Source organism: Macaca mulatta, chromosome 3 (genome assembly GCF_049350105.2).
Source record: "Macaca mulatta isolate MMU2019108-1 chromosome 3, T2T-MMU8v2.0, whole genome shotgun sequence".
In the NCBI taxonomy this organism is placed as follows: Eukaryota; Metazoa; Chordata; class Mammalia; order Primates; family Cercopithecidae; genus Macaca; species Macaca mulatta.
The window spans coordinates 18,534,191-18,559,735 of NC_133408.1; the positions used below are offsets into that span (position 1 = coordinate 18,534,191).

At 36.6% G+C, this 25,545-nt stretch overlaps 1 protein-coding gene across 2 annotated transcripts in view; it reads left to right on the plus strand.

Moving 5' to 3' along the window:
• The window catches only part of LTN1 (listerin E3 ubiquitin protein ligase 1), a 67,315-nt gene that overhangs the window by 32,147 nt on the left and 9,623 nt on the right, over positions 1 to 25,545 (plus strand). For both annotated transcript variants that reach the window (XM_028845387.2, XM_077995861.1), the window contains exons 12-25: positions 243 to 432; positions 1,249 to 1,488; positions 2,398 to 2,551; positions 3,462 to 3,606; positions 3,989 to 4,175; positions 7,805 to 7,964; positions 8,917 to 9,021; positions 13,624 to 13,766; positions 15,867 to 16,002; positions 16,206 to 16,350; positions 17,873 to 18,086; positions 18,571 to 18,808; positions 19,142 to 19,216; positions 21,209 to 21,395. In XM_028845387.2, the coding sequence (XP_028701220.2) occupies positions 243 to 432; positions 1,249 to 1,488; positions 2,398 to 2,551; positions 3,462 to 3,606; positions 3,989 to 4,175; positions 7,805 to 7,964; positions 8,917 to 9,021; positions 13,624 to 13,766; positions 15,867 to 16,002; positions 16,206 to 16,350; positions 17,873 to 18,086; positions 18,571 to 18,808; positions 19,142 to 19,216; positions 21,209 to 21,395 (2,319 nt within the window). The remainder of the gene's footprint in view (positions 1 to 242; positions 433 to 1,248; positions 1,489 to 2,397; positions 2,552 to 3,461; positions 3,607 to 3,988; positions 4,176 to 7,804; positions 7,965 to 8,916; positions 9,022 to 13,623; positions 13,767 to 15,866; positions 16,003 to 16,205; positions 16,351 to 17,872; positions 18,087 to 18,570; positions 18,809 to 19,141; positions 19,217 to 21,208; positions 21,396 to 25,545) is intronic.

Consider the following 25,545-nt stretch of genomic DNA (forward strand, 5'->3'; position numbering starts at 1 on the left):
GTGTGGAGGGGGAATATTTATGGCTGGGAAGGTAGCATGAGCAAAGCATGGAAGTGAACATCATCCAGGCTTAGTGGGAAACAGGGAGGATACCAGTCTTCCTAGAACTTCAGGAGGAGGAGGAGGGGGGATAGAATTGGAGCCATCATAACGAAGGGATAGTAATATGGTACAAGTAATATTTTGGACAGAGAGAGTATTTGATCTTGCTGTTGATCTTTGCTTTAATTTTATGGTTTTAGGCATGTTCTAGTTCAGATAAACATGCTTTAGTAACTCCTTGGCTAAAAGGCGATATCCTTGGTGAGAAATTGGTCAACTTGGCAGACTGTCTTTGTAATGAGGACTTGGAATCCAGGGTATCTTCAGAACCTTACTTCTCAGAAAGATGGACTCTTCTAAGCTTGGTATTATCCCAACATGTTAAAAATGGTAGGACTTTTGTTTTCTAATAGGGGATAATCCATTTCACCTTTGTGGGGGATTCCATGGGGCTCAGCTTACGTGTTATTAGTTGAAAATAACGACTTATTCAAAAAATTTTTTTTCTTTGTTTTTTGTTTTTTTTTTTTTTTTTTTGAGACTGAGTCTCCCTCTGTCATCTAGGCTGGAGTGCAGTGGTGTGATCTTGGCTTACAACATTTGGGTTCAAGTGATTCTTGTGCCTCAGCTTCCCAAGTAGTTGGGACTACAGGTGCATGCCACTATACCTGGCTAAATTTTGTATTTTTACTAGAGATAGGGTTTTGCTGTGTTGGCCAGGCTAGTCTCGAACTCCTGACCTCAGGTGATCTGCCTGCCTCAGCCTCCCAAAGTGCTGGGATTACAGGCGTGAGCCGCTGCACCCAGCTCATTTATGTATCTTAATATTGTAAGCACCCTAATTGTTTATTAATCTTCATACCATGACTTGGAAGATATTTAATATTTTTAGTTCTATATCATAATGGGTTTTTTTTTTTAACTCATAAAGTTGACTCATGACTTAAAGAGTTTTCAGTGTAGCAAAGTTGCTCACCCTAACTGTGTAAACTATTTCTGTTTTCTACTTAATTTAAAACTGCCTTTTTTACCTGAGGGCCTTTATGTGTGTGAGAGAATGTTGATTTGTTGATAAAATTTTGTCTAATACATAAACACCGTTTTAAAATCCAGGAAAGACCTATAGAATTATTAATCCAAAGTAAGATATTTAAAAATACACGTTAATATTTTTATTTTTTGTCTGTTTGAACCTTTTTTCTCTAGATTACTTGATTGGAAATGTATACATTGAAAGAATTATTGTTAAACTTCATGAAACTTTGTTCAAAACAAAGGAATCATCAGAAGCTGAAAATAGTGACTCATCAGTGTCTTTTATCTGTGATGTGGCCTATAACTATTTCAGCTCAGCGAAAGGATGCTTGCTAATGCCATCATCTGAAGATTTATTATTAACTCTCTTTCAGTTATGTGCTCAGAGCAAAGAAAAAACACATTTGCCAGGTAATAGCCTACTGCTCAAATGTTTTGTTGGGAATCTCCGGCTCTGACCTTCATAGTGAGTGTAAGTGCCCAGGCTTTACTAATTGAATCATAATGTGTTTGAAAGTTTAAAGCATTTTGAGTAAAGGGCTACAGTCTTAAACACTTTCAGCTTTAGAAACCAAGTTAAAGATGTGTGTAGATTTTATTTCTAAAGATCTCACTTGATATTCAAAGAAATTTGGAATGAGCCATAATTGATTAGGTAGAATCTTAGTCCATTCAGCAGTTCTGGCATGCTCCTTAATTTCTTGATGCCTTAGTTTCCTCATTTGTAAAAGGGGGATAATAATATCCCTTTATTATAGTAAAAACATTCAATCTTTGGTGTATATCAAAATAGAATTGAGATTATCTTTTTAGGGACTATATTCTTGCCTTATATGCTAATTCAGACTTATTTGTGAAAGGAAATACAAAAATACTATCTATAGAGAGCTCTCCTCCAACCCTTCGTTGTTTCTTTTTTTTCTTTCCTTCTTCCTTCCTCTTTCTCTCTTTTTTTCTGCCCATCATTGTCTACCAACCCTGTCTTAAATACTAACTTCTGTATTTGGAAAAGGTGTAATAATTTTTTTTTAATGTCTCCAAAAGGACAATTCTTGTAAATAAGTTCAAGCATAAAAAATGTAACTTTAAATATCTTACCATTTTACATTTATATGATACGAGCTAGCTTGTGTGATTGCATGTTTATGACACAGTTGCTTTGTTTGGCAATTTAATTTTGAATGGCAATTGAACTTAAAATTTTTCTTTTTTAAATGGTATTTAAAAAAATCTCAGATCTGTAGAGTTGTTTCAAACATTTCGTGCTGATTAGAGTTAATTCAGTGAGATTACAAATTCCTGTTGACATCTTGATTTTAGATTTTCTTATCTGTAAACTGAAAAATACTTGGCTCTCCGGTGTAAATTTATTGGTTCATCAAACTAACAGTTCATATAAAGAGAGTACCTTCCTGCATTTGTCTGCTGTGTGGCTGAAGAACCAAGTTCAGGCTTCATCTTTGGATATCAACAGGTAACCTTTTTTGAGCTTGGTTTCAGTGTCTTTTTTATACTTTGTCAGTGTCCTTAAATAAGATTCCATGATCAGTGTGAATGCCTATGAAAAATTACTTGTAGGGCTTGCACCTATAATCCCAGCTACTCAGTAGGCTGAGGTGGGAGGATCAGTTGAGGCCTCCAGGAGTTCGAGACCAGCCTGAGCAACATAGTGAGATGCCATCTCTTAAAAAAAAGAAAAATGAAAAATGACTTGTTAGGTAACAAATCTATGGGACTCTAAGAAAAGATCCAAACAAATTTTTTCAAAACCATTTTGTTTCAATGATCATCCATTTAAACTGCCAATTAATTGAAGGATAATTTACTATAACATACCTGCTGGACTCATAACTTATAGACAGTAAAGTGATGGTAATACTTTCCTTTGTCATAGGCCGGTGTGCACTGTAGCCTCTCATGGTCACCACATGTACTGATTGTCCTTGGTTATTTATTTTTGGGGGACAAGTAGGCACTGTTTTAAGGTGTTGAATTGCAAGTATATTTTACATCTCATACCTACATCCATATAATAAAGGAGAAGAGAGAATGCATTTAGAAGATATTGGGGTTAGGTTAAATAATGCTGAATTTCATAAGGTAGCTATATTTCTGAAATACCTGGTCTGAAATAGGTCAGGTCCTCTTCATTCTGAGATAGATAGGAAGCAACACTAGATTTCAGATGATAAATATTGGATTACCTACCCAGTTTGACTGTGCTATGTTGGTGTGTTGTCGGTGGGGGAGCATCACTTACCTCTTTTTTATTTTCATCATTTCTTTTTGTTCAGGTAAACTATTATAGGGTATTTAATATGTACTGGGGTATTCAAACTAGTCATAGCATAACTACAACAGTTAAGTTTTTTGCATTTTTTTAGTCTCCAAGTCCTCTTGTCTGCTGTTGATGATTTGCTAAATACACTTCTAGAGAGTGAAGATTCTTATCTTATGAGAGTTTATATTGGAAGTGTAATGCCGAATGACAGTGAATGGGAAAAGATGAGACAGTCTCTTCCTATGCAGGTATTTTTGAAATTGAAGAGGATGTATCTCATTCTGAGGTTTGGATTTCATGCAAGCTTGAATATTTTTTATTTTGGGGAAGAAAAACATAAATAAAATGAATATTTTGCTTTGCTTTGATGTCTTTGTACACTCATATACTGGATGTTTGCTTTTTGCAAGACACTATTTGACAGTGGCAGTGGCCATGGTACAAAGACTTAAGACCTAGTTCTGTACTTAAGGAGTCTTAAAGAAATACACGTTGATAATTTCCTGTAATAGAAAACAAACTTCTAGGTTTTCGTGGTTTTGGTAATAAATATTCTCACAACTTCATTTTTGTTCAGTCTTAATTGCTTAGGTAATAAATAATTTTGTATATAATGTACTCTTTTCACAGTGGTTACATAGACCTCTTTTAGAGGGAAGATTGAGTTTGAATTATGAATGTTTCAAAACAGATTTTAAGGAACAGGACATAAAGACACTTCCCAGCCATTTGTGTACTTCAGCATTATTGAGCAAAATGGTCTTAATTGCACTGAGAAAGGAAATAGTCTTAGAAAATAATGAGCTTGAGAAAATAAGTAAGTATATATGAGTATTTACATATAACATAATGCATGAATAATCTTGAAATAATCTTGATTATACTGCAATTTAAATCTTTAATTTAAAGAATCTTCAGCTTCCTTTTTCCTATTTTAATGATGAGAACCTTGAAATTACTTGAGTGATGAATATTAAATTGCAAATTAGATACAAATATATTGGAACCTTGCTATAATCTTGTTAACTGTGGATCATAATTTGGTGTTAGCTACTCACACTGTCATGACATCAATATAAAAAGATCCTGTGACACATACCCTAAAGAAAATGGGTGAGGCTTTGGTGTTTTATCAAGGATTCAGAATTTTCTGTTGATTAAAAAAAATTGATACCTGATAATTGTACATATTTATGGGTTACATGTGATATTTTGATATATACATAGAATGTGTAGTGATCAAATCAGGCTAAGTAGAATATTCATCACCTCAAACATTTATCATTTCTTTGTTTTGAGAACATTTCAAATCTTCTAGTTATTTTTAAATATAAATCATTGTTAATTGTGGTCATCCTACTGTATTATTGAATACTAGGTCTTTTATCTTCTCTCTAACTGTATTTTGGTACCCATTCACCCACCTCTCTTCATCCCCTGCTCTCCTTGACCCTTCTCAGGGTAACCATCAGTCTATTTTACTACTCTTATCTTCATGAGATGCACTTTTTTAGCTCCCATAAACAAATAAGAACATGCGATGTGTGTCTTTCCATGCGTGGTTTATTTCATTTAGCATGATGATGTCCAGTTTCATCTGTGTTGCTGCAAATGACAGGATTTCATTCTTTTTTTCTGAGACAGAGTCTTGCTCTGTTGCCCAGGCTGGAGTGCAGTGGCGTGATCTCGGCTCGCCACAACCTCCGCCTCCCAGGTTCAAGTGATTCTCCTGCCTCAGCTTCCCAAGTAGATGGGACTACAGGTGCACGCCACCATGCCTGGCTAGTTTTTGTATTTTTAGTAGAGACAAGGTTTCACTATGTTGGCCAGGCTGGTCTTGAACTCCTGACCTCGTGATCTGCCTGTCTCAGCCTCCCAAAGTACTGGGATTATAGAAGTGAGCCACCGTGCCTGGCCTCATTCTTTTTTTAATGTCTGAAGAGTATTCCATTGTGTATATGTACCACATTTTATGTATCCATTCATTCACTGATGGACACTTAGGTTGATTTCATCTCTCTCAGCTATTGTGAATAGTGCTGCAGTAAATATGGGGTGCAGATATACCAGTTTTCTAAATACTCAGTGGGATTGCTAGATTGTATGATAGTTCTATTTTTAGTTTTTTGAGCCACTTCCATATCGTTTTCAAAAATGGCTGTACTAATTTGCATTCCTACCAACAGTATATAAGTTCCTATTTCTCTGCATTCTTGCCAACATTTGTTATTTTTTGTCTTTTTTTTTTTTTTTTTTTTTTAGAGATGGGGTGTTACTATGTTCCCAGACTGGTCTTTATCCTGGGCTTAAGCAATCCTCTTGCCTCAGCCTCCCACAGTGCTGCGATTATAGGCAGTGCCACCATGCCCAGCTTATTTCTTACCTTTTTGACAATAGCCATTCTAACTGGGGTTTTGATTAGCATTTCCCTGACGATTACTAATATTGAGCATGGGATTTTTTTTTCCTTTCTTGCTGTTGTTTAAATTCCTTATATATTCTGTATGTTAGCCCCTTGTTAGATGAATAATTTGCAAATATTTTCTCCCATTCTACAGATTGTCTCTTCACTTTGTTGATTGTTTCTTTTGCTGTGCAGAAAGCTTTTAGTTTAATATAGTCCTGTTTGCCAATTTTTGTTGTCTTAGCCATAAAAATATTTGCCTAGACCAATGTCCTGTAGCGTTCCTTGATGCTTTCTAGTTGTTTTGTATAGTTTCAGTTCTTATGTTTAAGTCTTTAATCCATTTTGAGTTGTTCTTTTTAGATGGTGAGAGATAGAGGTCTATTTTCACTTTTCTACATATGAATATTCAGTTTTCCTAGCATGATTTCTTGAAGAGGATGTCCTTTCCCCAATAAGACTTTGTCAGTTGGCTGCAAATATGTCGATTTATTTCTGGGTTCTCTAGTTCTGTTCCATTGGTCTGTGTGTGTCTGTTTTTTTGTTTTTTTTTTTTTTTTTTTTTTTTTTTGAGACGGAGTCTCGCTCTGTCGCCCAGGCTGGAGTGCAGTGGCGCGATCTCGGCTCACTGCAAGCTCCGCCTCCCGGGTTCACGCCATTCTCCTGCCTCAGCCTCCCGAGTAGCTGGGACTACAGGCGCCCACAACCGCGCCCGGCTAATTTTTTGTATTTTTAGTAGAGACGGGGTTTCACCGTGGTCTCGATCTCCTGACCTTGTGATCCGCCCGCCTCGGCCTCCCAAAGTGCTGGGATTACAGGCGTGAGCCACCGCGCCCGGCCGTGTGTCTGTTTTTATACAGATACCATACTGTTTTGATTCCAGTGGTTTTTGAATACCTTTATGTTTCATCAGGCTCTAATTTTTTTTTCTGGCAAGTGGATGTTCAAATGTTGAACCCTAAGAGGACTTAGGGCCTCAGCGAATTTTCCTGTTTCAATAAATGGTTTAGAATTATAGGTGGTGGTGTGACTTTTACCAGATGGTATTGAAGGTAGAGGATTTGCAGAAACCCTGTATCAGTCTTGTTTGTAAGCCCTCAGCTGTAACACAGTTACTAGAAGGGGGAATATATGCTCTGTGGAAGAAAGTTGAAACACCTCTTTTGGGCAGCCAGCTTCACATTCAGTTAAGGGAAAGGAAATAAGCCTGTAGTTTACATTGCTCACAGAGTAAATCTGGGCAAACCCAAAACTAGTAAGTAGAGTAATAATTTTTTGTGTTACTAATTACAAACGCAATATTATTTCTTTAATTTTATCGAGCTCATTGGTCAGATATTATTGTTGTTTGTGTTACCATGACTTGATTAGAGTTGCTTAGCTGTTAAGTGTAGGATTAGATTTTGAACCAGGTCGCAACGCTTCTCACTCCAAAATCTGTACATGGCTTTATAAAAGGGAGTTGTGACTGTGTATTAGAAACCTATGATATGCCAGGCTTCATGATAGATACTTGTCCATTTAATTCTCACTGCAGTCCTGTGAGTTAGTTTGTAATATCCTAATTGATAACTATTTATATAGCTTGAGAGAGAGAGATGCAGATTTGAATCCACCCCAATCTGTAGCTGAGGCCCCATGTCCTTTTACTGTATCATACTGTCTCCCATCTCTCCCATTTGCCATGGACTTCTCACGTCAGGTCTTGGGTCCCTTAGTTGTTTTTCCTGTCTGGAACTTTTTACCAATTGTGCCAAAATGGTAGGAAGATTCTTTCAGTATCTCTAGTAACTTAGGTTCTTGTCACATTCTTAACTAATTAGAAAAAGGAAAATTTGGGAAAAGGGTGATATTTTGTATCAGACAAATATTCTCAGTTTTCATTATCCTTGAACATGTCAAAGCAGATATGAAAATCAGTTCATAGGTGTTTTGAGATGAGTGGGCACAACAGTGGTAGAAAACAAGGCGGAGAAGTGAAAATAATTGAAGGGTTTGTTCACAAAGTACTTTTGATAATTTGGTGCTGTCTCTTCTCTTAGTTGCGGAACTGCTTTATTCACTGCAGTGGTGTGAAGAATTAGATAACCCACCTATTTTTCTAACTGGATTTTGTGAAATGCTTCAAAAAATGAATATTACGTATGATCACTTACGTGTACTTGGTAATACTTCTGGCCTTTTGCAGCAGTTATTTAACAGGTAAGAATCTCTTTCAATTTCTGTTTTTAAAATGACTATGCTACTTCTTTATGGCTTTGCCTTCTCTAAGAGGTAACCCTACTTCATGCTAATGTTTCAGTCAGAGGATTGATCTAAATAATTCCTATTCTTAATGATAAATAGTGTATGAATTCTAAATACTTGATTTAACCTTCTCAGGGGAAGATATTTGTATTCTACATGTCTTATTAAATCCATAAATACATTCAGGGATCAGATGACAAAAAAGAAGTAGAAGCTTGTAGAAGTTGTTTTGATTTATCTGTGACTCATCCTCCCAGTTCTCTCAGATTCATCCTTTATCTTACGTGTTGTTATAGGTGTGTCTTAATGTTATGACCACAAAGCCCTCTCCCCTAGATTAGGAAGGCAGGTATGAAAACAGTCCTTGTAGAGGTTATAGTAGTAAGATGTTTAGCTTTTTGAAATTACCGTGTTGAACTGCTTTAAGAGTTTTATCACTTGCCGATAGTATTTTGAGCATGCTTTGCTGTGTCAGAGGACCCAGGCTTCCTTTCCAATCCCATTCTACTTAGTTGACACTCACAACTTCCCTCAGAACCAAAGAACCTCTTTGATTGTTCAACTTAAGCCAGCCTAGGTGTCCTCTGGGAGATGTCTTTTTCCCAGCTACAGCCTCTGGTTTTCAAGCCTGATCTCTTAAGATCATCTCCCCTATTGGGACTGAAGAGACTGTGGAGTTTCCTAGGGATGAGAGCTCAATACCAACCGTGAAAGAGTGTTGAAAGCCTAAACTCCCAGTTCTTTGGATAATTACTGGCAGTTGCTTGGGTACAAAGTCTTAGGTTAATTGATGCCATCACAAGGTGCCTTATTTAATTCTGTAAAAGGAATCCAGCTAGCCAGTGTTTAAACATTTTATTCAGTACACTTTCAAAATGGAATATAATTTTTTTCTTTCCTTTTTTAGGTCCAGAGAACATGGCACACTGTGGTCTCTTATTATTGCTAAGTTGATCCTTTCCCGAAGCATTTCATCTGATGAAGTAAAACCACATTATAAGAGAAAAGAAAGGTATTCTTATTTAAAATGTTTTTACTTTGTAATTTACTGTAAATGGTCACTTTGGCAGCCCCTAATTAATGAATAATCTCTAGTGAATCAAGAAAACAGGTTTAGGAAATGAGGAAATTAAAGACCTCAAGGCAAATTAAATTGTTTTAGGTTAGGGACATACCTTTTTATTTATTTATTTATTTTTGAGACAGGGTCTCACTCTGTTGCCCAGGCTGGAGTTCAGTGGTACGAACATGGCTCACTGTAGCCTCAACCTCCCGTGGTCAAGTGCTCCTCCCACCACACCCTCCTGAGTAACTGGGACCACAGGTGTGCACCAGCACACATGGCTAATTTTGTAATTTTGTAGGAATGGGGTCTCTCGCCATGTTGCCCAGGCTGGTCTCGAACTCCTGGGCTTAAGCAGTCCTGCTGCCTCAGCCTCCCAAAGGTCTGGAATTACAGGTGTGAGCCACCATGTCTGGCCCACACTTTTTTTTTTTAAAGTAAGTAGTTTTAACTCCATAGCCTTTTGTTGTAGAATTTTATACGGTACTTTTTTTTTTTTTAAGCCAACAGCATTTCATGAACTTGTTTTCTTTTCCCCAGAAATCTTTCTGATAGAAATATTTTCTTTTGCCCTTTCCTAATACTCTTTTTCCATCACTTTATTTGCTATATGGAAATGACAGGGAAAGTTACTCTTCTCTTAAATAACATCATCCTATTGAAGTATGTTCTAGAAAAGTAACAAATATGTTCTGTTCTTCAGACAAAGAGGTAGCTTGTGGGTTTGGGTGTGCTGGTGAAGCTCAGCATTCAAATTAATACTTAGCTGAGATTTACCAAGAGGCACTCTGAATTTATTGATTTACCAAGAAGAATTCTGAAATGATAGATACGTGTTTGGGCATAGTAGAATTCTAAATTAAATTTTGATCATTTTTTATCTTAAAAGTTTTATTTTTTTTTTATTTTTTATTTTTTTTGTAAAAGTTTTAAAAAACTTTTTATTTTGAGGTTAATTGTGGATTCACATGAATGTGTAAGAAGTAATACAAAGAATAAAAATCATATATCTACCCAGTGGTACTGTTTTGCATAACTTTAGCATAGTATTATAACCAAGGAAAAGGTGTTGATACAGTCAGTTGACTTAGTTTACATGCACATGTTTGTGTATGTTTGTGTGTGTGAGAGATAGAGTATGTATGTGTTCTATGTAGCTCACATCTGTGACCACCACCACAGTCAACTACAGAACAGTTTCATTATCAGGATCCCTTAGGTTATCCATATATAGCCTCAGCCACCTCCCTTCCCATTGTCCTGATCTCTAGCAACCACTAATCTGTTCTCTATGTTTGTAATTATGTCATTTAAGAATATTATATAAATGGAATTGGCCAGGTGCAGAGGCTCATGCCTGTAATCCCAGCACTTTGGAAGGCTGAGGTGAGAGGACAGCTTAAGCCCAGGAGTTCGAGAGCAGCCTGGGTAACATGGCAAAACCCCATCTCTACAAAAAATACAAAAATTAGCTAGGTGTGTTGGTGTGCACCTGTAGTTTCAGCTACTCATCAAGCTGAGGTGGGAGGTTCACTTGAGCTCAGGAGGCGGAGGTTGCAGTAAAGGCGGAGGTTACAGAGAACAGAGATCACGCCACTGCACTCCAGCCTGGGCAACAGAATGAGACCCAGTCTCAAAACAAACAAAACAAGACAAAAAACAATATTATATAAATGGAATCATACTGTATGTAACTTTTTGACATTAGCTTTTGTAGCATAATTAAAATTTTTTTCTGATTATAAAAGTAATATGAAATTAGCTAAAGAACTATTGGAACTAATTACTAAGGAGATGGATGTATACCACACAAAAATGAGTAACTTTTTTATTCACCCATAGTAATAAATTTAAAAAATGGTATGGGAAAAAAAGATTCCATTCACAATGACAACAAAAACTATAAATACTTAGAAATAAATTTAAAAAAAAACAATTGTAAAACTTGAATAAAGATCTCAAAAGAAGGTGGGAAGATTAATTGTAAAAATGATTGTGTCAACCTATAATTTCAGTGCAATCTCAATCAATTTCAGCAGTTTTTGAAAAACTTAGTAAACTGTTCTGAACATAGTATACATTTGAAGAAAAAGTTATCAAAAATAAGAAATTTTTCAAAGAAGTGAAAGAAACTGCATACCAAATATAAAATATAATATTGAATTATAGTAATTAAGCAGTATGAAATTGAAGAGTAGACAAATCAGTGGATACAGTCCAGAAACCTATTCACACATATATGTGAATTTAGTTTTTAATATAGGTGGCATTTCAAATCAGTGTGGTGAATAAATAATAAAGATATGAAAATTGGTCATGTGTTTGGAAGAAAAATACTGAGACCTTCTCCTTTACATTATATGTAAATATATATATATATATATATATATATATATATATATTTGATTTTGCAAAAATGAAAACTTCTTGCAACCTAAGTGCCCATCAGTGGATAAATGGATAGATTAAAAGTGTGATATAACCATATAATGGAATATTATTCAGCCTTAAAAGGGAAAGAAATTCTGACATGCTACAGTCTGTATGAACCTTGAGGACATTATGCTGAGTGAAATAAGCCAGTTACAAAAAGACGGATACTCTATGATTCCTTTTATAGAGTAGTCAGATTCATAGGGATAGAAAGTAGAAGGTGGTTGCCTGGGGCCGACGGTGAGAGAGGAATGCAGCATTCATGTTTAGTGGGTAGAGTTTCAGTTTTGCAGAATGAAGAGGTCTGAAGATAGTTGCACAATAGTGTGAATGGACTTAACACTGCAGAACTCTACACTTAAAAATGGCTAATACATTAATTACATGTGTATTTTATGACAGTTAAAATTTTGTATATAGTATTTATGAAAGATGAAAACTGTGACAAAAATATAAAGATTACCGGGACAAATGACAATGGGAGAGGACATTTGCAAATCAACAAAAAGTATCTGTAATATGTAGATAGTTTATATAAATCAGTAAAACCCTCCAAATTGAAAAATTTATCAAAGACTTAAAGAGGCAACTCATAGGTGAAATGGTCAAAGGTAGGTCAATACTGAAATGTGAAATATGAAAGGATTTGCCTTACTAATAATGATAGAAGTACAAATTAAAAGCAATGGTTTTATCCACTATATTGCCAAGAATCAAAAAGATTCATTAAGTGTGCAGCTAAACAGTCCCACCTGTGCATTTTCGGTGACAGTGTAAATTGATTATGAGTTTTCAGAAGCAATTTGAAATTGCCAACATATAATACATTCAAACCTTTGAGCTTTCAATTCCACTTCTAGGAATTTAGCCCGAAGAGGTATTTATACATTCGCAGAATAGTATCTTCTTAAGGATATTTATTGCAGCATTATGTGTGAGGGCAAAAATTTGGGGGGGAAAGAAACCTAATGTTCACGGATAGGGAAATAGTTATGACACATCCATAGTACAGAGTGTTAGGTAGATTTTATTTTTGTTATATAGCTTTAAAACAGAATAATTTATACATTCTGACAGAAAGTATATATAAGTGGTAAATGATAGAACAATATGTTTAGTGTCATCCCTTTTATATGAATAAAACCCAACTATATATATGCACAAATATGAGTATCAGTTCGAAGAAAGGACACACAGGCCTGTAATCCCAGCACTTTGTGGGGCCGAGGCGGGTGGATCACCTGAGGTCAGGAGTTCGCGACCAGCCTGACTAACATGGTGAAACCCTGTCTCTACTAAATACAAAAAAATTAGCCAGACGTGGTGGTGCATGCCTGTAATCCGAGCTACTTGGGAGGCTGAGACAGGAGAATCACTTGTACCTGGGAGGCGGAGGTTGCATTGAGCTGAGATCATACGTTGTACCCCATCCTGGGCAACAAGAGTGAAACTCCGTCTCAAAAAAAAAAAAAAAAAAGAGAAAGGACACACAACTGGTACTATTTATTTAAGTTGAATCAATTGACTTTTTTTTTTCTTTTTTTTTGAGATGGAGTCTTGCACCGTCGCCAGGGCTGGAGTGCAGTGGCGTGATCTCAGCTCACTGCAACTTCCGCCTCCCAGGTGCAAGCGATTCTCCTGCCTCAGCCTCCTGAGTAGCTGGGATTATAGGCGCCTGCCACCACACTCGGCTAATTTTTTGTATATTTAGTAGAGATGGGGTTTCACTACGTTCGCCAGGCTGGTCTCAAATGCCTGACTTCATGATCTACCCTCCTCAGCCTCCCAAAGTGTTGGGATTACAGGCGTGAGCCACTATGCCTGGCAGTTGACTCTTTTTTTAAAAAAGAGAACATAATGTCATGTGGCTAGTGTATTTTTTAAAAATCATACATGGGGAAATGTTACATATGCTCATTTAAAAAATTTATGCAGAAAAAAGGAGCAAACAAAAAAATTTCAAGTCAGCACTTGTTAAAACCTATCATAGTTTCTTTTTATGTAATTATATGTGATAGAATTATTCATCTTTTTCAATAGTCCCAAATAAAAGGAATATATGAAATAACTGTATGTTTGGAAGAAATCTAACTTGTGCTTTTTCTTTTCTTTAAACAGTTTTTTCCCACTAACTGAAGGCAATTTGCATACCATTCAAAGTCTATGTCCATTTTTGTCAAAAGAAGAAAAGAAAGAATTTAGTGCTCAATGTATACCTGCTCTTTTGGGCTGGACTAAGAAAGATCTTTGGAGTACTAATGGTTAGTTGCTTGATAATAAATATTTCATTAATTTAATTATTGCTTGAGATGAAGAACTGTTTCTAATATATAAGACCATATCTATTAGAGGTAAATTGAATTACAGCTGATTTGTCCTGAGATTATATGGATGAGTGTCATTAGACAATGGCTGTTACCATTTTACAGTACAAAAATGCTGGGCCTTGAGGGAAGACTTACACCCAGAAATACCTTCTAACCATTTCTTTTCTATCTACAGCTTTTTAAAGCTGTGCCTCATTTCTCCCTAGCCAACCAATGACTGAACATATAAAGGCAAAAATAGCTTCTGTTGTATTTAAAACACTGCACTTTTCATTTGTTTATAAAATTTTTTTTTTTTTTTTTTTTTTTGAGACGGAGTCTCGCTCTGTCGCCCAGGCTGGAGTGCAGTGGTGCGATCTCGGCTCACTGCAAGCTCCGCCTCCCGGGTTCACGCCATTCTCCAGCCTCAGCCTCCCGAGTAGCTGGGACTACAGGCGCCCGCCACAGCACCCGGCTAATTTTTTGTATTTTTAGTAGAGACGGGGTTTCACTGTGTTAGCCAGGATGGTCTGGATCTTCTGACCTCGTGATCCGCCTGCCTCGGCCTCCCAAAGTGCTGGGATTACAGGCGTGAGCCACCACGCCCGGCCTTTTTTTTTTTTTTTTCCTGAGATAGGGTCTCACTCTGTTGCCCAGGCTGGAGTGCAGTGGCGCGATCTCGGCTCACTGCAAGCTCCGCCTCCCACGTTCACACTGTTCTCCTGCCTCAGCCTCCTGAGTAGCTGAGACTACAGGCGCCTGCCACCACACCTGGCTAGTTTTTTGTATTTTTTTGGTAGAGATGTGGTTTCATCATGTTGGCCAGGATGGTCTTGATCTCCTGACCTCATGATCCGCCTGCCTTGGCCTCCCAAAGTGCTGGGATTACAGGCGTGAGCCACTGCGCCCGGCCTGTTTATTAATTTAATCAACACTTATGAGCACCCACTACATGGTAGTTCCTGTTGTAGAGAAGACAAATGTGAAGTTGTATCATGTGATAACTGATGTAGCAAAAAGATGGATTATGTATACAAGTGGCAGAAAGGAAGGAGTTTCCACTCTGCTTTGAGGGTGTTAGTGGCGATTTCATAAAGATAAATATTTCTACTGGGTGTTGAAGGATAAATCGTTTTCCATATGGACATAGTTGGGGAAGGGCATTCCAGGTACACAAACATACAAGAGTACAGATTGTTCATTTTGGCTGGTATATAAGATAGAAGGTTGGGGACGGAGGGTGTTAAGATACATCAGTGGATGGATTTTGAGGAATGGTAGAGATTCTAAAGAGAGAGTCCAGGCCGGGCGCGGTGGCTCAAGCCTGTAATCCCAGCACTTTGGGAGGCCGAGACGGGCGGATCACAAGGTCAGGAGATCGAGACCATCCTGGCTGACACGGTGAAACCCCGTCTCTACTTTAAAAATACAAAAAACTAGCCGGGCGAGGTAGCGGGCGCCTGTAGTCCCAGCTACTCGGGAGGCTGAGGCAGGAGAATGGTGTGAACCCGGGAGGCGGAGCTTGCAGTGAGCTGAGATCCGGCCACTGCACTCCAGCCTGGGCAGCAGAGCGAGACTCCGTCTCAAAAAAAAAAAAAAAAAAGAGAGAGAGGGTCCACATCAGAGTTTACCACATATACTAGCTGCTATTGAGTGAATGAATGTGTAAATTATGAAACACTATGTTCTCTTTTCCATTTGCTGTTTCCAGCTACTCTGTAGCTGTAGGTTTTTTTTTTATTTGAATGATGAGTTTGCTGAATATGTCCTGCACTTAAGAAATCAAAACAAAAGCAGCATAAGTCCGTTTAAATTACAGTATCATTCCCTTACTTTCCCCTCCCCCAAACTCTCTATTGTGTGCTAGGTATGGAGACAGAGTCTCTGTCCTTTGGAGCTTATAAGCTCATTTGTGGACTCTTACATAAAAGCCATTTGTAGAGTTCTTAACCTGAGCACTTCTCAAGAAAGTCTTTTACTTTTCAAAGTGGACTTTTTAAATATAGCCGTATAGTTCTTAAAAATTTTTAATTTTCATTTTGAATTTTACTTCAGGAGGTTTTGGACATCTTGCCATTTTCAATTCTTGTTTGCAAACCAAAAGTATAGATGATGGGGAGCTATTACATGGAATATTGAAAATCATAATATCCTGGAAGAAAGAGCATGAAGATATTTTTCTTTTCAGTTGGTAGGTGATGCTTTATACTATGTTTTTCCTTCAGTATACAATTCAGACAAAGATGACATATCTGTGTCACAATTTTGTAGAGTAATTATGGTAGACATTTAAGTCAGTTATTTATGAGTATATAAGATTTAAATAACATTTTTTCTAATTGAATGTCAATATAATTATTATTTTGTTGTCATTTGTTTTTGTCTTCATCACAGTAATCTATCAGAAGCAAGTCCAGAGGTACTGGGTGTAAATATAGAAATAATCCGGTTTCTTTCCCTATTTCTGAAATATTGCTCATCCCCTTTGGCAGAGAGTGAGTGGGACTTCATCATGTGCTCCATGTTGGCTTGGTTGGAGGTAAATTAACGTGATATGTCATCACCTCTTGTGGGTCTTTGTACATACTTTTGCATCAGAACTATCTACCAATCTCATTCTTTAAGTGATGATTGTAATTGGTTCCTTTGCATAATTTAAAACACTTTATAGATGTTCTTCTTACCAGCTACAATTTGACAGAATAGTAAGATGATAGATTTTTAATGACTACCAGCATCATTCAGTGACCAAATCTCCTGTTATTAAAATGCTTTCTCCATTAGCTTATTATAATATTTGCAGCACAGCCCTTTTAGGTTTTATCTGTTAATGACAATTATTTTGGTCTTTTTTGGTTATAATTAGATTGTTTCTAAAACATACTGTATGAATATTGTGAGAGTAATGCATTAAATAGCAAATTCAGAGGGAATTAGTGTAATTTTATGACCCAGAGCAACCAGAGGTATATTACTTGTGGGCTCCAAGGCAGCAAGTTGGTCAGGGTCGAATTGGTCTCAATCTCTGCTTTGCCTGCTATTAGCTATGTGACTTCGAGTTTTATTTATTTATTTATTTATTTTATTTTTTTTTTTTTGAGACGGAGTCTCGCTCTGCCGCCCAGGCTGGAGTGCAGTGGCCCGATCTCAGCTCACTGCAAGCTCCGCCTCCCGGGTTCACGCCATTCTCCTGCCTCAGCCTCCCGAGTAGCTAGGACTACAGACGCCCGCCACCGCGCCCGGCTAGTTTTTTGTATTTTTTAGTAGAGACGGGGTTTCACCGTGTTAGCCAGGATGGTCTCGATCTCCTGACCTCGTGGTCTGCCCGTCTCGGCCTCCCAAAGTGCTGGGATTACAGGCTTGAGCCACCGCGCCCGGCCGTGACTTCGAGTTTTAAACTTAAACTCAGCTTTCTTTCTTTCTTTTTCTTTCTTTTTTTTTTTTTTTTTTTTAATTTGAGAGGAGTCTCGCTCTGTTGCTTAGGCTGGAGTGCGGTGGCGCAATCTTGGCTCACTGCAACCTCCGTCTTCTGGGTTCAAGCAATTCTTGCGCCTCAGCCTCCCAAATAGCAGGATTACAGACACCCACCAGCATGCCTGACTAATTTTTATATTTTTAGTAGAGATGCAGTTTCACCATTTTGACCAGGCTGGTCTCAAACTCCTGCCCTCATGTGACCCACCCGCCTCAGCCTCTGAGCCACTGTGCCTGGCCGATTTTATTATTTTAAAATAATAACTTACAACTTGTAGGGCTACTGAGAAGATTAGAAATGTGTATTTTATGTATCTGACTTAGTGTTTTCTTCCATAGTTTAGAAATTAAAAAGGGCATTTGAGAATAAATTATTTGTTAATGATTCTAATTCATGGTATTTAATTTTGAAGAAAAAAGTTATTTTGATATAAAATTGTTTTATTTCTCCTGAGACTACATATTTCAACTGCTTTTTCATTTTAAAATTCAAAGAAATGAAAGAAAGGCTTTTCTTTATATTGGCTTTATTTGTAGTGTTCTGGTAGAAGTCTGTTTACCTATTTCATTTTTATTGTTTTTTTCAGACAACAAGTGAGAATCAGGCATTGTATTCTATTCCACTTGTGCAACTGTTTGCCTGTGTCAGCTGTGATTTGGCCTGTGACCTCAGTGCTTTTTTTGATTCCACAACTCTGGATACCGTTGGCAATCTTCCTGTAAATCTAATCAGTGAATGGAAAGAATTTTTTTCCCAAGGCATCCACAGTTTGCTTTTACCTATTTTGGTGACTGTTACAGGCAAGTGAAAAAGGGAATAATAATGAGATTGATTCATTGGAAATGACTTACTGAAAAATTCAAAACCAAAAATTTTGATGTTTAAATCAAATAATATTAATAGTAAAAGAAAAAGCCAGAAAAGAAAGCTTGGCTTCTCAGAAGCATCATATATGCTTCTACTTTACAGGCAAAAATTGAAAAATGGCAAGGTATCCAAAGACTGTTGCAAATTAAAATAATAGTAATTCAGATAACATGAATGGATCACGTGAATAGAACCTGTTGAACATTTGCTTTCTTTTTAGATGAGGATCAGATAAAAGTCATGAAAACAGTTGAGATTAACTGGAATATATATTCAGGTCATGTTTCTAGTTAAGAGTGCTTTATTGTTGATGTCTAGTTTTTATTTCATTTTCTTAAATGATACTTGATTGTGAATCAGTTAAGCTATACTAACTTTCTTTTGGGACGGGCATGTTTCTTTCCTTTTTGTCATTAGGAGAAAACAAAGATGTGTCTGAAACGTCCTTTCAGAATGCAATGCTGAAACCCATGTGTGAAACATTAACATATATCTCAAAGGAACAGCTATTGAGTCACAAACTTCCTGCAAGATTAGTTGCTGACCAAAAAACAAACTTACCAGAATATCTCCAGACTTTGTTAAATACATTGGCCCCATTACTTCTCTTCAGAGCTAGGCCTGTGCAAATTGCTGTTTATCATATGCTATACAAGTAAGAATTCATCCAACTGAATCAATGTTACAATGATCTAAAAAAATAGAATATATGCTTAGTTTTTACTTTTAATCATTTAAAAAAGTAAAAGTTTTAAAAGAAGGAGATCTGACTGCTTCACTTATAGGGACACTAAGTTGCCTGATCTTTTAGGTTATTGTTTTCTATACACAATTTATATTTCAATAGTCCTGGCTATAGTAGTTGTTTTAGAGAAAACTCATTAAAACATTTACTTATTATAAAATAAGTATTGGTCTTTCTGCTCTTGAGCATGACTTAATAAACAGTTTAATATCACATATTTTAAAATAATGTTCTGATTTCTAGATTGATGCCTGAATTACCACAATATGATCAGGATAATCTAAAGACATATGGAGATGAAGAAGAAGAGCCGGCCCTGTAAGGTTTTTTAAATAATTTGTTTTATTAAATTCTTATAATCCATCTCACTTATAATGTCTTTAGAGGACTGGAGCAGCACAGAAGCTATAAATTAGAGTTATATTCATTCTACTATAAATTAGAGTTATATTCATATCTGTAACATATAAATGAAATCTAGATTTCACCCAAAAGATTGTTTCTCTCTCTTAATTGTTCTTAAATCATATTTTCTGTTTGCTACTGTTCAGTAAAACTGTCTTTGGCCATATGGTGGCTGTGGAAAGAGTGTATCAGTTCAAATATCTATTGAGCATCCACTTTGTGCAGAGTATTAATTAAATGCTGAAGGGAGTATGCAGTGTTTAGTGAGCACTTTCTTTTTCTTAAGGAATTTATCTGATACAGATGATACTGTAGCCTTATAGAAAATATAGTATATGATAAGTGCTAAGGAGGAGGATAGATAACATTTTTTAAAATATCATTTAGGCCTATAGAAGATAGCATGTGATGAGGGCACAATTAATGTACATCAGGAAGGGAAGACTTTCTTGAGGAAGAGGCATTTAAACTGGTCCTTTAAGGTTAGGTAGCATTTCTGCAGGACAGGAAAGACAATATACATTAAGAGAACATCATGTACAAAGGCACTGAGTCATGAGTGTGAAGATGTGCTTGGGCAATATTGAGTAGTTCCCACTTAATGTGTACTTTTATTGACAGTGTCTTTCTTTCCTGGAATTTAAGTTCTGTGAGGGCAGGAATTTCTGTCTCTCATTTCTGAGAGAGAAATAGGCTAGATTGCTATAGGCCAGAATGCTTCCTGGCCTATAGCAGACATCATGAGTAGTATGTTGAATGAAAGAATAAATGAACCAGTGTGTATAGAGTAGGCAGGGTATAGTGGAAGATAAAGCCGAAAGGGTAGTTAAGGAGGCCTGATAATGAATGGCCTTAAAAATGACTTTTGGGGGCGGATTTGGGCATCATTTGGTAGGAGACAGGGCGCCATCAGCTGATTCTGACACTAGTGTAATGTGAAACATGAATTGTAAAAAGAAGCAAGCAGAGGTGGAGGTCATTCCAGAAGTTAAATAACAATGCGTGGAGGGCAATGTGAAAAGTGGAGAGATTTTGGAGCTGGTATTTTATAAGATTTAGTGACTATCAATATGGAATATAGAAGGCTGGGTATGTGAGATGGAGGGGTTGAAGGAAAAGACCTAAGAGCAGAAGTTTGGAGAAGGCCTATGCTTGTGGGCTGGGAGAAGGAAGCCACAAGGGAAGAACGATCACAGCAGTGAAAGGAGAGAACCAGGCTAGAGTATCATAGAGAAGAGAGTTAATCATTTTACTTTTTGAGAATCTCCTAAGTTCACCTGAAAGTATAAATGCGTAGAGTAGTTCAATAAAGAAGAAAATTAACTTACTTTGTTGTGAAGTAATCTGAATGGTATATTTATTTTCCTAAAAAGATAACAATCATGATTTTTTAAATAGGCACATAATTATTTTCTGTGTTTATCATTCTGATTAATAGTACCATTGTGATATTTCTTAATAGCGCTAAGTAGATAATATACAGTAAAATAGAAACTAGAATGAAGTGACAAAGTTCGAAGTCTTAGTCTTCACTTTGTCTTTTATAGGGTGATAAAAGGCCTGGTAGGATTTAGAATCCCTAACGGTTTCCCCTACTAACTGAAAGACTTTGGACTAATCATTTGGCTTCTCTGGGTGTGTGATTTTTTTTTTCACTTATAAAACAGAAAATTGAAATAGATGTTTTCTAAAAATGTCTTTCCTTCAAGTGCTATAATAATGTCTTTTTGATTTTACTGTTATGTGAGATTAGGAGTTAAAATTGGATCAATAGAGGAGAATTTTTAAAACGTTTTTTGGAAAATGGAGAAATTTTTCTACAATGCTTGAAGTTTACGAGTACTGTCAGTTTGTTAAGGGATGAGTTATAAAGAAAACTTGTGGTGTTTAATCATTGATTCTTAGGTCACCACCAGCCACACTGATGTCTCTTCTTAGCACTCAAGAGGACTTACTAGAAAATGTTTTGGGGTGTGTTCCTGTTGGACAGATAGTTACTATTAAACCACTGAGTGAAGACTTCTGTTATGTTCTGGGATACCTTCTCACTTGGAAATTAATTCTCACTTTCTTCAAAGCCGCGTCATCACAGGTAAATAAATATGTGACAACTTTCGATAATTCTGTCCTAATATGCTTCTGATACTGTTCTAAATACCTTCCTTCCCTTCAGTTTAATAAAAGGGAAATCCTTATGTTTTAATCTCATCCTTTTTTTTTTTTGCATTTGAGACAGGGTCTCACTCTGTTGCCCATGCTGGAATGCAGTGGCACGATCTTGGCTCACTGCAGCCTCTGCCTCCTAGGCTCAAGCGATCTTCTCACTAAGTGGCTGGGACTACAAGTGCAAGCCACCATGCCTGGCTAATTTTTATATTTTTTGTAGAGATGGGGTTTCACCATGTTGCCCAGACTGGTCTCATACTCCTGAGCTCAAGTGATCCACCCTCGTTGGCCTCCCAAAATGCTGGGATTATAGGCATAAGCCACGGTGCCCGACCTAATCTCATTTTATCCAGCTAACTTCAGACAATCTGCTTAATAAGTTTACTCCTGTCCCTTATACCCTACCCCTCCAAGCAAAAGTAATTACTCTGATATGTGGCCAGACCAACTTTTTTTCTAACTGAATGTAGTCACCAGGTTCTTTTATATCAAGAAATAATATTTATATAATTTAATTATGTACTATCATAGTAATTATTTCAAAAGAATTGAATCTTGTGTTTTTTCTGTTTTTTTGGGGGGGTCAGTTTTTCACTCTGTTGTGGAGATTTCACTTAATACATCATTGGCAATTTACCTTACTTGAAAATCACTGTTTGGAGAAAGATCTGTGAAACATTACCTATGTAATAATTCCAACTGTTACCTAAATGGTAAAAATATCTGAAATATTTTGCCCAAATTATTCTAGCAGCCACTAGATGTCTCTGTTGTCTCACGTTTAGGAAGTAAGACCTTGTCCAAGAAGAAACTGGAAAGATCTCTCTAGTTTTTATTTCTTTTAGAAAGATCCCCACTTGAGGATAGTTTGAGCCCGGGAAGCGGAGGTTGCAGTGAAATGAGATCATGCCACTGCACTCAAGCCTGGGCGACAGTGCCAGACCCTGTCTCAAAAAGAACAAGGAAGATCCAAATCTCTGTCAATCTTTGATTGAATTAACCTAGTGAAATATGTGCCTTCTTTGACAGGTCAATACAAAAAGATTTAGTTTATCACTTAGTGTGATTAAGTATTCATGGCATTCATTTCCAATGTGACTTTTTGGAATTTTTAAATTATAATTTATGTTGTTGCTCATAACCTATACCTTGGTACAAAGATATCAATTTTTGCATCTTTGCATTTGTACATCTAAGGAGAAAAATCAAATCACAGAAGTAGCATTGATCTAGTTGTTAAATAGATTAGTTTTCTCTTTAGGCCTGTCATGTATTTTTGTGACTTAAGCTGGTTTTATTTGCTGATGATATATTTCAAGAGCTCCTTATTGGGCTTTTACATCAATTTCTTAAAATATTGTTGATCTCTAAAACAATAGCAGCAGATTGAGGCTTTTGTGTATAAGAGTTTTGTTCTCATTTTATATTCAGAAATTAGGAAAATGGCCATGCCTCACCTTTTTTATTAGGCTGGGATTGGGTTAGGGTGTAAAATTATACAGCAGCATTTATTATTATTGAGTCTGAAAAACTTGAACTGAGCTGTAGGCAGATAAACCAGAATAACCCACCTAATACTTAGTATTATTTAGTGGGTTATTCTGGTTTATCTGCCTACCCAATAATTAGTTGAATCCTGAAATAAACAATTTTTCTTCAGAAAACTTTAAATGTTCCTAAATCATGGGTTAACTTTTTTCTCAAAAAAACTCCTAGCAAATCAGATTGAACTAGAAAAAGTTGTATATGTACATGTGTATGTTTATTTGTTTTATAAAGCTTTACTGAGATATTGCACATACCATAAAATTTACCCACTTAGCATACACAGTTTGGTGTTTAAAAAAAATTTTTTTTTTTTTTTTTTTTTTTTTTTTTTTTTTTTGAGATGGAGTCTCGCTCTTGTCCCCCAGACTGGAGTGCAATGGTGCGATCTTGGCTCACTGCAACCTCCAGCTCCTGGGTTCAAGTGATTCTCCTGCCTCAGCCTCCCGAGTAGCTGGGATTACAGGCGCTTACCACCACGCCTGGCTAATTTTTCTATTTTTAGTAGAGACGGGGTTTCACCATGTTGGCCAGGCTGGTCTCAAACTCCTGACCTCAGGTGTTCCGCCTACCTTGGCCTCCCAACGTGCTGGGATTACAGGCATGAGCCACCGCACCTGGCCACACAGTTTAGTGTTTTTAGTATATAGTCATCCCTTGATATCTGCAGGGGATTGTTTCCAGGCTCCCTCCCATGGCCCACAACCCAGTGAATACTCAAGTTCCTTATATAAAATGGCATAGTATTTGTATCTAACCTATGCACGTCCTTCTGTATACTAGTTAAAATCATCTCTAGATTAGTTATCATCGATACAATGTAAATGCTATTGAAATAGTTGCTATACTGTATTTTTAACATTTGTAGTATTTTTATTGTATTGGGTTTTTAAAAATCACTTTTTTTGCCCCTCAAATATTTTCTATCTGCAATTGGTTGAATTCTCAGATGTGGAACCCGTGGATGTGGAGGGCTGACTGTATTCACAGACTTGTGCAACTATTACCACTATCTAATTTTAGAACATTGTCAACATCCCATTGTATTTGATAGCAATCACTTCCCATTTCCTCTCAAACCCTACAGCTCCTGACAGCCATTAAACTGTGTTCTGTCTCTATGCATCTGCCTGTTCTGGACATTTCACACATCTGGTCTTTTGTGTCTGGCTTTTATCTTAGTATATTGTTTTCAAGATTTATCAGATTGTAGCATGTGTCATAAGTATTGCATTTCTTTTTGTGGCTGAATAATGCTCCATTTTATAGATATCACATTTTGTTTATCTGCTTATCTGTTAGTGGACATTTAGGCTGTTTCTGGTTTTTTTGACCATTGTAAATAAAGCTGCTGTGAACATTAATGTATAAACTTTTGTATTGAAATGTGTTTTCATTTCACTTGTGTTGTATACTTCAGTGGGATTGCTGGGTCATATATGTGTGTTTTTTAAAGTCCATTGATATTGCTGATTAATTTTTAAAATATCTCCAACTTTTTATTTGAAAAAAAATTAAACAACAACGTTGGAAGAATAATTCATGAAAAGTCACATACTCTTTTAGATCAACACATTTTTAACACGTGGCTACATTTGCACGTACTGTATCTGTATGTACTCTTTTTCTGCTGATCTGCTTGAAACTAACTTGCAGACATTATGATGCTTTACCAAAAGCATTTAAACATGTATCTCCTAAGATCAAGGACATGTTTCTACATAAGCAGAATACAATTTTTATATTCAAATTTAATTTTGATGCAGTAGTACCTAATTTTTATTTAGATACTCTTAGTTGTCCCAGTAATATCTTTATAGTTTTATTTTCTTCTGTGTTGAAGATCCAATCAAGAACCATGTTTGTATTTGTTTGCCATATTTCTTTAGTTTCTTTAACCTATAATTCCTATACCTTTCTTTTCTTTCTTGTCATTGTTTGGGCCAGCTGTTTTTAGCCTGTCATACAGTTTGAATTTGTCTGATCGTTTCCTCATTAGATTGTGGTTAATTTTCAGCAAGAGTACTTACTGTACAAGTTGTTACATGTTCTCAGAGTCTTACCTCAGCCATATAATGTCATTGTGTTCTTTTACAGGTTGAGTATTCCTTATCCAAAATGCTTGGGACCAGTAGTGTTTCTGATTTCAGATTTTTTCAGATTCTGGAATATTTTTGTTGCACTTACTGGTTAAGTATCCCAGATCCGAAAACCTGAAATGCTCCAGGAGCATTTCCTTTAAGCATCATGTTGGTGCTCAACAAGTTTTAGATGATGAAGCATTTTGGATTTTCAGATTTGGGATGTTCATCCTTCATTAGTGATGTTAAGTTTGATGATAAGAGCACTTTGGTCAACATATTTTAAAAATCAATTCCAAATCCTATTACTTGATCCTTGTAAGTATTCATAGTGTTTAGAAAATAAAAGGCTGGGCGCGGTGGTTCAAGCCTGTAATCTTTGGGAGGCCGAGGCGGGCGGATCATGAGGTCAGGAGATCGAGACCATCCTGGCTAACACGGTGAAACCCC